The 17109-nt window shown below is 40.1% G+C and overlaps 2 protein-coding genes across 7 annotated transcripts in view; one reads left to right on the forward strand and one right to left on the reverse strand.

Moving 5' to 3' along the window:
* Positions 1–14674, forward strand: part of CPNE3 (copine 3) — a 35214-nt gene extending 20540 nt beyond the window's left edge. For 4 of the 6 annotated variants that reach the window (XM_063327147.1, XM_063327146.1, XM_063327149.1 and 1 more), the window contains 8 exons: positions 99–185; positions 740–799; positions 1724–1857; positions 2303–2357; positions 2459–2510; positions 3161–3294; positions 5404–5640; positions 7093–10091. In XM_063327147.1, the coding sequence (XP_063183217.1) occupies positions 99–185; positions 740–799; positions 1724–1857; positions 2303–2357; positions 2459–2510; positions 3161–3294; positions 5404–5640; positions 7093–7203 (870 nt within the window). In that variant the 3' untranslated portion in view covers positions 7204–10091. Of the gene's footprint in view, positions 1–98; positions 186–739; positions 800–1723; positions 1858–2302; positions 2358–2458; positions 2511–3160; positions 3295–5403; positions 5641–7092; positions 10092–14565 lie in introns of those variants that run through there. The other 2 variants (XR_010070049.1, XR_010070048.1) reach the window with 2 other exon arrangements.
* CNGB3 (cyclic nucleotide gated channel subunit beta 3) overlaps positions 10268–17109 on the reverse strand; it is a 68685-nt gene continuing 61843 nt past the window's right edge. The window contains exons 17-18 of the mRNA XM_063327145.1: positions 14455–14635; positions 10268–13281 (exon numbers count right to left, since the gene is read on the reverse strand). Of these exons, the coding sequence (XP_063183215.1) occupies positions 13039–13281; positions 14455–14635 (424 nt within the window). The 3' untranslated portion in view covers positions 10268–13038. The remainder of the gene's footprint in view (positions 13282–14454; positions 14636–17109) is intronic.

The raw sequence follows: 17109 nt of genomic DNA on the forward strand, positions 1-17109 counted from the left end.
ACAAGCCCAAAGTACCAGTCCTAGAATGAAGAATTATTAAATTTGTTGCATAAATGATATTTATAGTGCTTTGGTTGGTTTTGTTTGCATTCGTGCAGGTTGAATTTGAGTGCATCAATGAAAAGAAAAGACAGAAGAAAAAAAACTATAAGAACTCTGGCATTGTCAGCGTTAAGCACTGTGAGGTCAGTAATACATTCTAGTATGACTCTTTGTTTTTAAGTGTTCGAGCATAACAACTCTCATCTAGTATGCCTTCACCCTCAAACTGTACGAAACTTTAAAAAGTCGAAAGCTCTAGAGACAGTAAATATTTAAGGGCTCTGATTCATATAAGGAGATAGATTGACACTGAATCATGTGTCCTGTCCTCTCACTTTCTCTTGAAGATGCCATCTATATGGCAAAAGTCACTTAACAATTTGCAAGGCCATTCCTGAATCACTGCGTTTGTCAACTTATGTTTTATGGTGAATTAAAATCTGGTTAAGTCTGGTGTTACATGTTGTTATTATAAATTACAGTGCTTTTTTGTTGTCTGCCTGTAATTTTCTAAAAGGCCAGATTCTGGTTCATTGAGTGTGTGATGGCACACACTGTAAATGTGGATGGGATCTCTATAGAGTAAAAGTAGTGCTTTGCATGAGTAAAGATAAATCTGGAACCTCAGAAGTTGCTGCAATAATACTTACTGTTTTTCTCCCATAAAAAAAAAATAATTTTTATCTTCTATTTTTAGATCATAGTAGAGTGCACATTCCTTGATTACATCATGGGTGGGTGTCAGCTGAATTTCACAGTAAGTTAAATCATTTATATAAAGTAGCTTTTGAGTTTTGGAACAAACTGAAGTATATAGTTGATCGCTACTGCTCTTCATTTGATTATTGTAAATTTTTTTGTTTGTTTTTGCTCTGTAGCGTGGAAGGGGAAAGCCATTTTGCCAGAGTCCATCTAGTCTGTTTAGAAAAAAATTATTCATGGCAGAAAGTTCTGAACCTGTAGTTACGTTTGTTAAGAGCTAGGTGAGCTGTGTGGGTGGAGGCCAAGGAGAAATTTACAGTTTTCTGATATACTTCGAGTTTCCTTTTCGTAAGGGGACTCTTTTTTTTTTTTTTTTTTTTCCCCCTTTGACCAGAGATTTCACTTTTGCCCTTGAAGGCGGTTTTCAAGGCCCTTTGCTTAATGAAGGCAACTTAAAGAAGCCATCGTATGGCTTAGGACCCTTAAGTTATGTAATTCGCGAACCAAATGCAGCACAAATAACAGTAATGTCTTCACCCTGGTAATATGCCTCATCACAAAAACAGAGAAGATCTATTGAGGTCAGAGAAAGAACTTATCTCTAGGCTCCTGTGGTGTCTGGCTAGTTGTGCTTCTGAGAGGAAAGATGTGTATGGCAAGAGACAGGATGAAATTAATTCAACAGTTATTGAAGAGCTGCCGTGAACGGTAACGGAAAGTAAACAGTGAAAACCTGACAGATGAAAGTCACTTCAGCCCTTCTGAGAGATGCAGAGCTTCTGCTGGTTTTGTAGTGGCATTGTTCTAAGAGTGCTGATATTCCAAGAAAGCTGCATCTAAGTGTGTACCTGCTAGATTTGTAGATGCCCTGGTAACTACTACTTACAACTCTTTCATGATTTTCGCTTTGGCTTTGACAGAGATAAGAAACATCATTTTACCTCTAACAGGAATTTGATACAAATACTACATTTGACAGGTGGGGATAGATTTTACAGGCTCCAATGGGGACCCCCGCTCTCCAGACTCTCTGCATTACCTCAGCCCTAATGGAGTTAACGAATACCTAACAGCCATTTGGTCTGTAGGACTGGTCATTCAGGATTATGATACGTAAGTTTTAGATTTTTATTTAAATCATTTTTTAGACGTGTAAGTTTTTGTGGTAGCTTCTTAAACCAGTGTTGAAGATGTCAGCAGGTATATGGGAATGAAACTTCTGAGCATAGAGCTAAGAAAAGACTTCATAATCACTGCACAGTCACATAATCACAAGCAGAAGCTTCTGTTTACAGCAGACAAGCAAGGCTTTTCATCTGTAATGTAAAGAGCAGCATTAATTTAAATAAATGCTTGTGTTCTTGCCAATTTGGTGTTAAAGACTGGTTTTGGTCCTAAAAACAATTACAAGGGAGAACTGCCATTTAATTTTGTGTCTTAATGCTTAATAAACAACATTTTTAATGATCAAGAGCAGCACTGATTAGCTAAGCTTACTGAACTATGACAGCTTTTAAAGGCAGGCACTCACTTATTTTCTTTAAAATTGCTTTTTTAGAGATAAGATGTTTCCAGCCTTTGGATTTGGTGCACAAATTCCTCCTTCCTTTCAGGTAATGGAATGTGTAAATGCATTACATAAGACAAGTAAAAGCACTTACTTCAGGAGGAGATTGTATATCCGGCCCTGACTATGTCTTTTGTCTGTTGACAGGTCTCACATGAGTTCCCATTAAATTTTAACCCATCAAACCCATTCTGTAATGGTAAGTCTGAGAAAGTAACATCACACCCAGAGAATAAAATGTCTAAGTTGAAGGCATGAAAACCACTTGAAGGAGAAGTGTGAAACATATTGTTCCAATTAAATAATGAGTTTAGCCATGTAGCAGGAAACAACTTTATAACCATTCCCTTAGTTATTAGAAATAGCATTTGGTCTCTTTTCTGTAATGATTTGTGAAAGTGGTTTAAACAGCTAGGGCACAGTACAGGTAAGCTGGGAAAAGTTCTCATGTTGTCAAGCCACTTCATTCTACTTCACTGCTGGCGTGGAGCTGTCTGGTTTCAGTATGATGCTGCTAGTGCCTGTTCAATGTGAGCTCTCTGATCACACCAACTACCACAGGCTGCCAGGCAAAGAGAACTGCTGTAATTCAGTGACACACGCTTGAGCACACAGTATTTGGCCTTTCTGTTCACATAAAGCCAAGCACATTAAGCATGTGCGTTAAACATTGGTCAAGCTGAAGACGTCCATTGCTCGTGAATCGTTTTTTTTCATCATGGCTAGTTTTAAATCTTTGCACTGTCACTTTAAATAACTGATACATACAGTGTTTTAGGAAGATCAAGTGCTTCCAAATATCCTAATTCTAATATGAAAAAATCAATATGATCTATTTGTGTTCTCTAGGAGTCCAAGGCATCGTCGATGCATATCGGGCTTGTCTTCCTCAAGTGAAGTTATATGGGCCAACAAATTTTTCTCCTATTATAAATCATGTGGCAAGATTTGCTGCTGCAGCTACACAACAGCAAACAGCATCTGTAAGTTCTTTATGGGAGAGTGTGTATTTTTCTTACTCTGTTCTTTCCCTTTTGGTTTCTGAATACTATTTTTCTCTTTTAAGCTTGTAAGTGTACTTGTTTCAACAACTGGCCGTTTACCTTGTGAATTAGTGTTTGGTACCCTTAACACAAGATAAAAACTGATTTTTGCGGATTGTACACAACAATTCTCTCCTAAATTAACTAAACAAACTCTTCAGAGTTGAAATACCAACTTAAAAATACAGGGCACCTTTACAGTATCTTCTGTTCAAAGTTCTTGCAGTGCTATACAGCTGTTAGTCTAATTTAAACCTTTGCATATAGGACAATGATTTAACTTCAGCTGAGAAAAATCAACTAAACCTCGTTTCACGTCAGATAGCTGAGAGAATTAAGTAAGGTAACGAAGAAATGGAGGATATAGTTCATGACACCTAGGTATCAACAAAGACAATTAACTGTCCATACTATAAAGCTTTATGTGCTGTGCCCTCCTCCGTATTAAAATGGTATGCATGAGTTGATCATATTAAGAAATAGGAAGTCTGAAGAGCAAATCTGAAGTATCGAATCATTTAGATGATAATCCATGCAAGTTCAGCAAACCTGAAGCCATATCTATCCTAAATCATTGATTATAGCAAATACTGGTATTCAGATGGGTAGTAAAATCAGAAAATAAAATTAGCTATTTTTGCATATAAAAGTACCTGTGGAAACCAATTTGGAAAAGAGCTATGGGTTTTCGTATGTCAAGAGGTTTATGAGGTTTTGTCTTGGTAGTCTTGCAGTAGTAACTGTCACGAATATATATTGGGAAAGGAGCAAAACCTCTTGTAATCTTTCTTTTTTTTTTCTCCTGAGTGTGCAATATGCTTAGCAAGAGATTTATTTTTTTTCTGCCTGAAAGGATACATTGAAGAAATTTTGCAGCCTTGCCGTTTAACGCGTATTGTAGATAGTTTGAGTTGGGTTTTGGTGTTTTTTTCCTTTATGGAGGAAGTGTAAGAAGAGAGAAATAAATCCAACGGGATGTGCTATCATGCTGCTGGTCTTAGCCTTCTCTGATCATGGTTGCTTTGTAGACAGTTTTGCTGGAGTAGGGGAATGGAGTGGTGGGGAGCAATGAAAAAAGGTGATACTTGAACACAGGAGATAAGGGAAAACCAATTATTTCAGAGGCAGATAGGGGAAGATGGGGAGCAAAGTACTGAAGAGGAAGACTTCTAACAATACTGGGAGTACCTTTGGAACTTGAATTTGTGCTGCCCAGTAATCATCTGAAATGAATGAAGTTAGAGAAGACCAGAAGTTCAAAAAGTGTTTGATAGTTTCTGAACTTTTTACTTCTAGCTGCTCCTTGGTACTTCAATCCGGAATGGAGGCTAAGGTGCCAACGTTTAGAAGCCCTGGCAGTATAGTGGCAGCAATCCAAGTGGTACTTGAACAAATTATTGAAATACTGCAAGGTGGTCTCAGATGCCTTGGTAATTCACTTCATAAAGCAGCTAGAAAGCATGCTTAAAGGGATTTGAAAATGGGCATGCTGTTTTTTTCAGCAGAAAAAGATGTGTTTTAATCTATATTTAGGATTTTAGGGATACACTGAAAAAAATGAAGGCCTGTTCCATTACCCTTGGTGGCATTCTTTTGTTCATTTATTCTTAACTGAATGAAGCAAAGGGTAGCATTTCATAAATGTATTGATAGACCAGAAAGGAGACAAATACAAGTTTCACAGGTGTAATTTGTCCAAAACCTCAATAAATTGCCTTCTATCCCAGGACAAATACTTAGAAGGCAGGTTAACTCTTGGTTTGTCTGGGGATTTCGGAGAGGAAAAGGGTGATACCATTGGGTTTTTGGAAGGTGGCTGCCTAAAGATTACTTGTTTTAAAAGATTGATTATGTTGTCCCTACAAATTTCTTTAGATTGTACAGATGAAGCCTGACCACAACTTAGATGTCTGATTGTAAAAACTCAGTGAGTGCATTGAACATGCTCAAAGTGACAACAGTGTGTAGTCTGTATGTGCATTTTTTTAATGTACATGCCTACATGTTTTCTATTGCGTTGTCATAAGGTGATGTTTATTGATTTGACAGCAATACTTTATACTTCTGATCATAACGGATGGTGTGATAACAGACCTCGATCAAACTCGAACTGCCATAGTTAATGCTTCAAAATTGCCCATGTCCATTATCATTGTTGGTGTTGGAGGAGCAGACTTCGATGCTATGGAGTTTCTTGATGGTGACAATGGAGTTCTTAGGTCCTCATCAGGAGAAGCAGCTGTCAGAGACATTGTCCAGTTCGTGCCATTCAGGAAGTTCCAAAATGTAAGTAATTTTAATGGCATGTTTAATAAATGTTGTAGAGGCATGCTGGGTTTGCTAGCATATCCTACGTATATTCCTAAGCTTTTGCACTATCTCTAAAATGAACTCTGAAGTCTGAGATAGGTCTTTATCAAACATTAAAAAAAAAAAAAAAGGACAGAAGAATTCAGCATCTGTAGAATTCTCATTAGGTGAGCTGATTCACGTTTAAAAGGACTCCATTTCTGGTTTGAGCACTGCATTTCTGACAAGTTGCTACAGGGGAATCACCTCAGACTTGATTAAACAGATGGATGTGTTTTTCATTTGAGAAGAAGAACTTACTGTGCTTTTGTTCTTATGGAAAAGTCCTTTTTATTGTGGATGCCTATTTGTAAATGTGGATTAGTCTCACATTTTAGTGCAGTGTTAAAATTCAAGACTAAATCGGGGAGGTCATAATCAGTAGAATTTGTGTGTGGGCACAATAATGGTGACAGTTTTCATTTTCATTATGCAAATACATAAAAAAATAAAGGACGGTGAAAGAATGGAGTCCTGATTTTTTTGCTGTAGAACCCAATAAAATATTCACAGGCTAATATAGTCTGACTTTTAAAGGTCATATCGATGGAAAAAAAAAAAATTGATTTAAAAAAAAAACCACAAAAAATTTCTCAGGAGGGGGAAGATAAGATCAGTATTTTTATTTCCATCCTAATATGTTCTAGTTTTGTTTTGGTTCTTAATATTAACCCTGTCAATAATACTCCTCATACCTTCTTATTTTGTCTTTGTATTTTTATATTCACTTTTGATACAAGTTTGTTGTTTAAACTCAGAGCAACTCAGGCAAACTGAAAGGAGAAAGAGAGCAAAATCAATATAGCATATGCTTACTGAATAATGCACCTGGATGTAGATGAAATAGAGTTAATATTCAGTATAAAATTATATATTCACATGCTTTTGGTTTCTAGAAAAAGGGGTGCTTTGCTTTCCCATGGATACTAGTCTTAGAGTAAAAATAGTGTGTCTAGAAGAGCTGCTCTGTAGCAATACAGTTACTGGGGATGAGACTTGGTGCAAAAGGTTGCAGATGATTAGACATGCCCCTGAAGGGTTATCTTAAGCAAACAGTGGAAGTGTGTTTACAAGGCTGAAGTTCGACGTCTGCACTTTGTGTGCGCATGTATTTCATATGACAAAAGGTATCCTCAGACATGGCAGCACCTTGCACACCCAGCTCCTATTACTTCAGGAGAGCAAGGCAGCCAGCTGGCTTCTGGTAATGGGAGTGAGAAGGTAAAGATGTCAGGGAAGTTCCATCTGTCCCAGAAGGGCACTGTGTAATTTACCTCTGTAAAATGTCAGACTTTAAATTGGCTTAGTAGACTAGGTGCTTATTACCCATCTTAGGATCACCATTAACAGTTGGTGGAAACTGAAACTTGGTGTTCTTTTTTTCACAAGTCTCCAAAGGAAGCTCTGGCACAGTGTGTCCTGGCAGAAGTCCCTCAGCAAGTGGTGAACTACTTCAGCACCTACAAACTGCAGCCTCCCAAGAATCCTGCTGCCAAGTGAATGGGCTGAGCAGGGGAGCTGAGACTTTGCGCTTGTTTTACTCGCTGTATCTACAGGCTTGGGTTCTCAAGATACTTCTATATACATGTATACACTCACCTCTGTATGGTAATGTCTGTTAGCTTTTGCCTGCAAATCACTTTGCCAAGTGTGCCTTTTGAGGGCCAAAAATTATAATTGTGTTAAAACTTGGTGCTGATTTGAAAGATAGGGCTTATGTGGGTGCATTTTGTTTTGAAAAGAGTAAAAAAAAAAAGAGGTTGAATATGCAGAGAGAAGGGGGAGAACAGCTGGAAGTGGGACAGCTGCCAGTTTGATATACACAGCAAGTGGGAACGTTCAGTTACTTTTGTGGGGATCAACACTGAGGACTGCAGTTTTCCAGTGATCAGAAAACCAGTCTGAAATGAAAAAGAGGGTGTAGCCCCACCAAGCAGATAAAATTTTCTATGTGCTTCAGCGAATCTGGAATACTTCAGGGTTCTGTATTAAGCCACCATAACACAATTTTGTCACAGGAGTTTCATAATTAGACAAGTGCCAGAACAGAGCGTAAAGGCCCTCCTGGCATGCCTATTTCACGTTTGGCACTTCAGTGCCTTTGGCCAATGCCTGGGATTCAGGGCTGTGTGAACATGAGCCAAAGAAGTCATTAAAGTATAAACTCTTTTATAGTATGCAGTCTCTTAAGGTGGTACAGGAATAACTATGGTGAATCAAGGTAAACCTCTAACATCTCAGAAAAATACTAGTGGCCTTTGAGGCTACTAGTGTAAAGGCTATAAGGTGTGTTTCAGTGTGTACTGTGCTGGAAAACAGGATTGGGGTTTTGTTTTATTGTGTCTTTTTCCATAAAACAATCATGACTATTGATCTTTAAAAGGCTTTTTGTGAAGTGGGAATGCACTTTTCAGTTAAAAAGTTTTGTCTGATCTATAACTACATATTTTCAAGCAAAGACAGTTCTTGAAAGTGCTACTTTACTTATGTTGGTTTTGTCATATTTTGAATCGTGCTTCTTTTTCATAAGCTCACTAATGAAAAGTGCCTGCAAAAACCCCCATCTTGCCTCTTCCCTCCCCCTCGGAAGACATAAGAAAGTCTGTAAGCTCTAATCCTATAATCATATTGCGTTTCTCTAGGGCAGACAGTTTCTGGTTTATTTTCGTGGCTTGAGCTTTCTCTTCACTGTTTACACCAGGTGTAAATCATGTGCTTAGTGGACAGATGAAGCTTCCTTGTCTTCCAGTTGCATACTGCTTTCTGAGGAGCTCTTCTGATCCTGCCAGTGCATGTAACGTAAGTGGATGTAAAGGTCTTATTTATCACTTCCAAAATGCCCATCCTAAACATTAATTTTGCAGTTTCACATTTGAAGTGGTTTAGAGTTAGACACCCGACTGATCTGATTCTGGATGGTGTAGCTGTAACGTGTTTAGTGTAACTAGCACTAAATTTACCATACTTGAGCACTCAAGGTTGCACCAGGTCATGGTGTATGTGACTCTTTTATCTGCTGGAGCTGCTCTGTTGTTTTTTGAGTTGTTTTTTTTTTCCCCATACACTTTTTTGCATTAACATTGATGGATGAAGGATACATGTATTGAGATTGTTTTGCGCATCCTGTACAACATACTAAATGTTTTGTAGGCAGTTGATTAGTTACCAATCATGGATTAATACGTTATTCTTCACTCCATTTTCCTTGGAAGGGGTCCTAAATAGTTTCAGTAGAGGAATACTAAGGGGGAGATTTTGTTTCATGTTAAGCCAAGCTCTTTCTTTTTTGAAATCTAATTCATGTGTTTGTTTATATAAAAATCTACAGTCATCTTTTTATCAGTGTAGTGCAAATGCGTTGTTACTTTATGTATAAATTATAATTAAGTGTCATGCCGGATATGCAACACAAAATATTAAGATAAGGAAGTAGTTGTAGTGAACCTAAGTCACGCTGCTGCATACTGATATTGTATGATTGTTGGAACAGTGAACTGTTTTCATTGCAACATGCTCCATGTACAGAGATAACTGGATGCGGTATTAATGCTTTGTGTAGATTCAGAGCAGTGGACGAGTACTACTGATAGGAGTACAGGATACTACTGAAGTTCCTCTGAGCTGTCTGCCAAAAATATAATGCTGCATCTGAGTTTTGTTACCAGTTCTGTTTTAAGTTGCTGTGGAAGCACATTTAAATGCATTTAAGTATGTTAATAGGTATTATTATACTAAAATTACTATACTAAATATCTGCTGCATATAAAATACATAAACCCTTTTGTCTCTATTCTATATATAAATTCTGAGTTTCTGTAGTAGAGAATTCATTATCTCTTGCTGGAAAAGTACCCCCAGATTCCTCAAGCGTATGGAAATAAATAGTGTATCGATGACATCTGCTGCTTAATGGGACCTGTTCTGGGTAAAGGAAAATGTTTCAGACCTGACGGTGGCAAGAACCATTTTCCTGGTGTAACCTGTAGAGGCGTACAGCTAACAGCCCCTTGGAAAATTTGGAAACTTCCAAGTTAGGCTGAAGCAATGTTCTCAGTCAAAGAATGCAGATGATGGTGTGTCAAGGGGGAGGGGAGTTATTTTTTTGTTTTGCCTTTTTTTGTTTGTTTATTTTTACATGTAAAAAATGCCTTATTAGCTTGAGGGTGACAAAGCAAATTATTGGCAGTTTTGTAAAGCGAAGCGTGCTTGTGTGCCACTTGCGCCACCTTGTGATAAAAAGGATGCATAGCAGCCTTCATAATCGGATGCTTTTTGCCATTTAATGATCGTAATATATACATCTGTACAGGAGAGAAATAACGCGTAACCAGAGTTTTTTACTTTCCTATGTATTTCAGTTCTGATGAAGTTAACTGATTTACAATGCCTATGCATTAAAAATATAATTTCAGTATACCGTTCTTCCATTGTGCTTTTGTACTCAGCATTTCCTACGTAATGATAAATGCTGCTTTTGCAGTTCCTGTGATCAGTATTCCACAGGCTCAGCAGCTCAGATTTATAACAAGTATTACCAGATGAGAGGAAAAATGCCTTTTCCCTCGGTGGTTCTGAATGTGCAGAGTATATTTCATAAAGCATCTCATGCTGGCTTTTAGCAGGAAGATATTCTGAAATTGGATGTTTTACCAGTGACTGTTCCATGCTCTTTGCCACATTAGAGTTCTCCTTACATGCTATTTCATACAATTATTATCAGGTTTTCCCAGCCTTCTTCAGCATCTACATTTTAAGTAGAGAGGCCTGGAGATTTGGTTATTTATAGGGTTTTTTTTGGTATTTTTAGTTTTAGCAGGACAATACGTTGTCCTGTGCCACCCTTCAGTTTCTTTGCATTCAAGTGCAGTCGAGTCTGAGATGCTTTATTGGGAAACAGAGGTACCAGAGAGAAAGCATTGCAGCAGAGTGCGATGCCACGCAGCATGTGAGTGAGTTTTGATACTGGAATTAGTGTCTTCTAAGTGTTCTAGAGTAATTCACTTGACTTCACCAGTCAGGAATCCACAGGGCAGAATTAGTTCCTGAAAGGATTTCATACGTCTTACATCTTGACCTTTCTTGTGGTGTTCCTTCTGATGGAAAAACCCTATGAATGGTTGCAGCTTGGCTTCTTGGACCCTTCTTGCTCCTGCCCACCCTTAAAAATGGACAAATTCTGGGAAGGGTGAAATACTCCAACAACAGAAAAGTAGGATGTCAGAGAAAACCACAGGGATATTACTTCTGCGTGGCCACAATCTTCAACAAACACTGACATTTTTCCTCTTTTGTTTTGGGTCTAAGGAACTCAAGAGCTGGGCATAACTTGGTAATTTTGCAGACAGAACAGAAGCCTTTCCTGCAATCCCGAGCTCTTAAGAGCTGTAGCGAAGCAGCAACTCGTGGGATGCTGCATTGCTGCAGTGTAATGCGTGCTGCTGCAGGCTCGGCCCTTGCTTTCTAACGTACGTCAGCAAGTGACTGATGAGCTTAAGTATGCCAACAGTGAAAATGTTTGAAGTTACCTGATACCATTTATGTCGGCAATTCATAGATCATCATTATTCACAGAAGACTTCACTTGTGAAGCAGTTCTGCAATATTTCTAATTTGGAGATTGTATTGAGACATTCCTGGCTGTGCAATAGATGAACAAATCTTTATGATGCATCTTATCATTTTCTACCTCTGTTGTGACATCCTTTTTTTCTTACGTATCAAATAACAAGTAACACACAAATCAAGATCGTTCTTCCTATGTAACAGTTGGACCTTGACCTCACTGCTAATGCCACAGAACTTTGTTTTTGAAAGAAATTTGGTCGTGGAGGATGTGTGGAATATACAACATATGGAATCGGTCATCTAGCTTTCACTCAGGCAAAGCTCCTAGTGATTCTGGCTAGGCTGCCAGCTTTGCCTGTGACTGGAGAAGTTCAAAGGCTTTAAAGAAGAGGCCTACAGAATGCATAGCCCGCAGGATCATATAGAGCAGATACTGCAAAGTGAATTGTTTAATTTTGGTGTGGTGCCTTGGTTGGCCGGTCAGCTGAGGAGCTGTGAAGCCTGCCCTTATGTTTTCTTGGCTTGGCCTCTGTGTAATGGTTTTAGTTCCCAAAACTGTCATCCAGTGGGGACTGAAAGTGGGTAGGGAGAGAGAGGAGACGCAAACCCGTGGAAGAGAAAAAAGTATTTGATAATTAAGCTTAAAACACAGCTTCAGCCTTTTTGTTTAATATTGCATCCCTTTCTGTGATGAGTCAATGCAGAAGGTTGACAGTGTGGGAGCTCCTTGTTCAACAGCTGTAGCCCTCTGTTTGCTTTAGATCAGACCTACCATGTAGCTCAGCCCTCACTTTGCACCATCCAACGAGGTCTACGATGGAGGTGAACAAATGGACCATTGGTTAAAACTATGCCAGAAAGTGTAAATCTTGCTTTTTGTAAAATAACCTTTATTTTTGAAGTGGCTAGTTTAGATACCAAGATTCTTCAAAACTTTAGCCAGTATCAACTGTTTGCTCTTCAGAGAGCATTATGAATGCCCAGCCCCTTGCGTAAAGTGGCAGCCCAGAGTTGAAGGTTGCCCCTGGGAGGGGGAAAATATCTAAGTCTTTGCCATGTTTATTCACCAGGGTCGAAGACAACTAGAGCAGGTGCTCGTGCTCTCAAAAGACTGGCAGTAATTCTGCTATCTGCTTCCCCTTTGTGTATTCTGTGATTTTTACCTTTTTGACAATGGTTTTGTTTCATAGCCCTTGGTCCCAAGCTAAAACATCCCAATGCGCAGCATCGCAGCTTTCTGTGCTGAGCCATGCTGGTCACAAAAGCACGTCACTGATTAGAAGTACAAGGGGAGGAGAGAGAAGGATGGAGAGAAACATAAGTAACCTCAGAAACAGTAGGGCAGTAACAAGAAAAAGGATAATTATGGGAAACCAGAAAAGGAAATAGAAAAGAACACATACAAAAACTAAGAGCAAACTGAGCAACAGGAACAGCAATAAGAAAGCGAGGATAAACAGGAGAGGGAAGAAGAGAAGCAGAAACAGAACAGAGTAAGAGAGAAGGGGGAGCATGGATCGAACAAGAAGCAAGCGGTCCTGAAATACAGTCTGAGCTCTAATTTCTATTACACCAGAAGTTGTCTCCTCAGGCTCAAGGTTAAGAGGTAAGTATATAAGTAATTTGTCTGGTTGCCTCAGGAGAAGAGGAGGAGCTGGGGGTAGACTTTTCTCTTGAGTAGTGTCTGCTTTTAATCTTCTGTACCCAAAAGCAAAGTCACACTAGCCCTCTGAATTCAGCAATAGATGTGGCCACAGCCCAAAGCACCATCTATTTCTGTGTTTTCTCTTTAGCTTCAACTTTAAGGATCTCTCCTTCTCCTGCTCTGGGGGATGGAGACATACTAATGATCAGAGACTCGTTAGTGGTTCCTCTGTGCATAACTGCAGGTGGTTTAGGCTTAGTGTCTGCAGTCGGCTCTTCCTTTTGTGCAGGGGGCACAGATGATGCCGTGGGCTCCACGGGTTTCTTCTGCTCTGGTTCAGGCTTGTTCTCTGCTTCAGCTTGAGTTTCCTAGAAACAAGAAGTTAAATGTTTTCCCATGCTACAGAAGAACTTCAGGAAGTAGTTCAATCCTGTATATGCAGTGGAAAGGCACAGCATGGATACTGTGATTAATGGCATGCAGCCCATGTAAATTTGTATTCAGGTGCTGAAAATCAGTTTTTAAATGAAAAAATGTAATTTCAGAATCAGAACGTCAACATAAAAACCTAGGAGAAGCCTGTGGATAGTGATAGTATCTGCTTTTTGTTAATACAGGAGGGTCAAACAGGCACCTTTTGGGGGACACAACCCCTCCTTAGGTCTTGCCTTCCTTTATGTACTTACACTAGTATAGAAAGAAAAAGTGTTATGTAAATCTTGACATATTTCCTAGGGCCCCAGTTCCTTGGCCAAGCCTATTTGCTGTTAAGTTCACAAGTACACGTTAAGTTGAGCAATGTTTCTGCTCCAGTCATAGTGTTGCAGTCATTTGTGTAACCAAAGTTCTTTATTAAACTTAAAAAAAATAAATAAAAACACTGCCAGTTCAGCTATAAAGACAGGAAAGAATTCTGCCACCTTTGGGTAAATACGTAGAAGTGAGCAGGTTCTTATCAACATTAACATTTCTCAGAACAGAGTATAATGTGGGAATTACTTTTCATCAGCTGAAATAACAGTTTTCTCATAAGTGCAATATATTAGAGATTTAATCAGTTTTAGCTGTGTGGGCTAAGCTTTAAATTTTGTCTTCAGGATTTGTGATAGTCAAAAATCTGACTTTGAATTGGAAAGTTCACCGTGTACTTGAGTCAGCTGGATCAAATTGCTATGTTAGGGTATTTCTGTATTTATTGTTGTTTACATAAAACTAGAAGATCAGGTGCCTTTTGTAAAGTCTATTTTATCCTTAACTTTCTTTCAGGATTTTTGTTTGCTTGCTTTTTTCCTTGTTTTTTTTCTTTGGTTTTCTTTCTCTGCTGTGCCTAGAAGAGATCCAGGAAGATTTGAGCCAAATCTTTAGAATTAGTGTTTACAGAGATTAGGTAGAGTGGTTATATCTCAGCTACTGGGAGGTTTTGCTGTTGACTGCAGTAAGGCTACATTTTCATCTACTCTGTTTGCCCAGGCCTTCCCAGTATCTTTCCTGTTTCCCTCTTCAGCACCTGGAATTACCTACTCTCTTTTCCGTGGCATTACCTGAATGTCTTGTTCTCTCTTCATCTTCAGCAGCTTAGCAAGGCCTTCTTTTCCTTTACCTCCAAGCATCACTTTAAACAATTTTGGAGTTTCCTTTTTCTGCCCAAACAGATCGGCCAAGCCCCGTGGTTGTTGCGCTGGTGGTCCTGGAGCAGGTTTCCCCTTCTCCTTCAGCAGCACCCTGGAGAACAGACGGAATACGAACACGCATCAGTGCTGTGAAACTGAGCAAAGTTCCTGCAAAGCTAAAATGTCACGTTCGTGGATGAAAATCTAGCAACTTTTCCAGCAAATTTTGTCGTCCCATCTCCAGTGGCAAGAGCAAACCTGGCAAAGGTAAGGGTTTTACCCTAGGCTTTAGTAAAGTTGGAGTCTACTGTTCTAATTTGGAGTTAGAATCATAGAATCATTTAGGTTAGAAAGGAGCTTTAAGACTATTGAGTCCAACTGTAAACCTAGCACCGCCAACTCCTCCACTAAACCATGTCCCTAAGCACTGCATCTACACATCTTTTAAATATCTCCAGGGATGGCAACTCAACCACTTCCCTGGGCAGCCTGTTACAATGCTTGATAACCCTTTCAGTGAAGAAATTTTTCCTAATATCCAATCTAAACATCCTCTGGTGCAACTTGAGGCTACTTCCTCTCATCCTATCGCCTGTTATTTGGGAGAAGAGACCAACACCCACCTGGCTACAACTTTCTTTTGGGTAGTTGTAGAGAGAAATAAGGTCTCCCCTTAGCCTACTTTTCTCCAGGCTAAACAACCCCAGCTCTCTCAGCTGCTCCTCATAAGACTTGTGCTCCAGACCCCTCACCAGCTTCGTTGCCCTTCTCTGGACCCGTTCCAGCACCTCAATGTCTTTCCTGTAGTGAGGGGCCCCAAGCTGAACACAGTACTCGAGGTGGGGCCCCACCAGTGCCGAGTACAGGGAAATTATCACTTCCCTAGTCCTGCTGGCCACACTGTTCCTGATACAAGCCAGGATGCTGTTGGTGTTCTTGGCCACCTGGGCACACTGCCGGCTTATATTCAGACAGCAGTCCACCAACACCCCCAGGTCCTTTTCTGCTGGGCAGTTCTCCAGCCACTCTTCTCCAAGCCTGTAGTGTTGCTTGGGGTTGTTGTGACCCAAGTGCAGGACCTGGCACTTGGCCTTGTTGAATCTCATGCCATTGGCCTCAGCCCGTTGATCCAGCCTGTCCAGATCCCTCTGCAATTCCTTTCTACCCTCCAGCAGATCAACAGTCCCACCTAACTTGGTGTCATCTGCAAACTTACTGAGGGTGCACTCAATCCCCTTGTCTGGGTTGTTGATAAAGATATTAAACAGAACTGACCCCAATACTGAGCCCTGGGGAACAGCACTTGTGACCAGCTGCCACCTGGATTTAACTCCATTCATCGCAACTCTTTGGTCCCAGCCAGCCAGTTTTTTACCCAGGAAAGAGTAAGCCTGTCCAAGCCATGAGCAGCCAATTGCTTACCTATATCCTGGAGAATAAACAAGTGCAGGCTCAAATTAAGGTGTTGCAAAGCAGATGAAAGTTTTATAAGGGGAGAAGTTGCATGGAGAGGGGGCGGATGCCTCATAACTAAGGTGGAAGTCTCTGACGTGGCCTTCTGGATGCAAATTCAGAGAGCATTTAGTGCTCAATTTGGAGTCCTGCTGAGGCTTGTGGAAGTAATAGTTTACGAAACTAACTGAACATGGCTCATCTCTCATAGGTCAGGTTAGATGGTGGTACTTATTTTTGGTCTTCTTCGGTAGAAGAAAATACCCTGAAGATATAAAAATTACTGCCAATCATGTGGCGGACTAGATTTTCACACCCTTCTATAGCTGTACTGATTTGCAACCATAATGACAAGAAGTGAGAATGAATGATGAGGGTAAAGATTAGATGGCAGTTCCAAGATAGATGGAACCAGTGAAAAGCAGAGGGTTCCCGTGCTTTCAGTTTCTATTAGGTTACTGTACAGTTTTCAAGGCAACTTTTCTATCCTTGCAAAAGCCCTGACTTAAGGCTTTTTATGAAGTACAGTAAATTCCATAATACTGTAATTTTCTCCAGCGTTTTGTACTTGGTAATTTTGGGAATTCCAGAAGTGAAGATTTAACTTTCTTTAACTTTTATTGTCATGAATTTAAAAAGTGCACTTCAGCAGTTTGCATGGGTTTATGCAAGACTGGCTAGATGGCCACACTCAAAGGGTTGCAGTCCAATGGTTCAATGTCCGCATGGAAACTAGTGATGAGTGGCGTTCCTCAGGGGTCAGTACTGGGACCAGTGCTGTTTAACATGTTTGTCAGCAACATGGACAGTCGGATCGAATGCACCCTCAGCAAGTTTGCCAAGGACACCAAGCTGTGTGTCACGGTCAACACGCTGGAGGGAAGGGATGCCATTCAGAGGGACCTTGCCAGGCTTGAGAGGTGGGCCTGTGTGAACCTCATAAAGTTCAACCAGGCCAAATGCAAGGTCCTGCACCTGGGTCACAGCGATCCCAGGCACAAATACAGGTTGGGTGGAGAACGGCTTGAGAGCAGCCCTGAGGAAAAGGACTTGGGCACGCTGTTGGACAAGAAGCTCAACATGAGCAGGCAACGCATACTTGCAGCCCAGAAAGCCAACTGCTTCCTGGGCTGC

Source organism: Chroicocephalus ridibundus, chromosome 2, assembly GCF_963924245.1.
Source record: "Chroicocephalus ridibundus chromosome 2, bChrRid1.1, whole genome shotgun sequence".
Taxonomy (NCBI): Eukaryota; Metazoa; Chordata; class Aves; order Charadriiformes; family Laridae; genus Chroicocephalus; species Chroicocephalus ridibundus.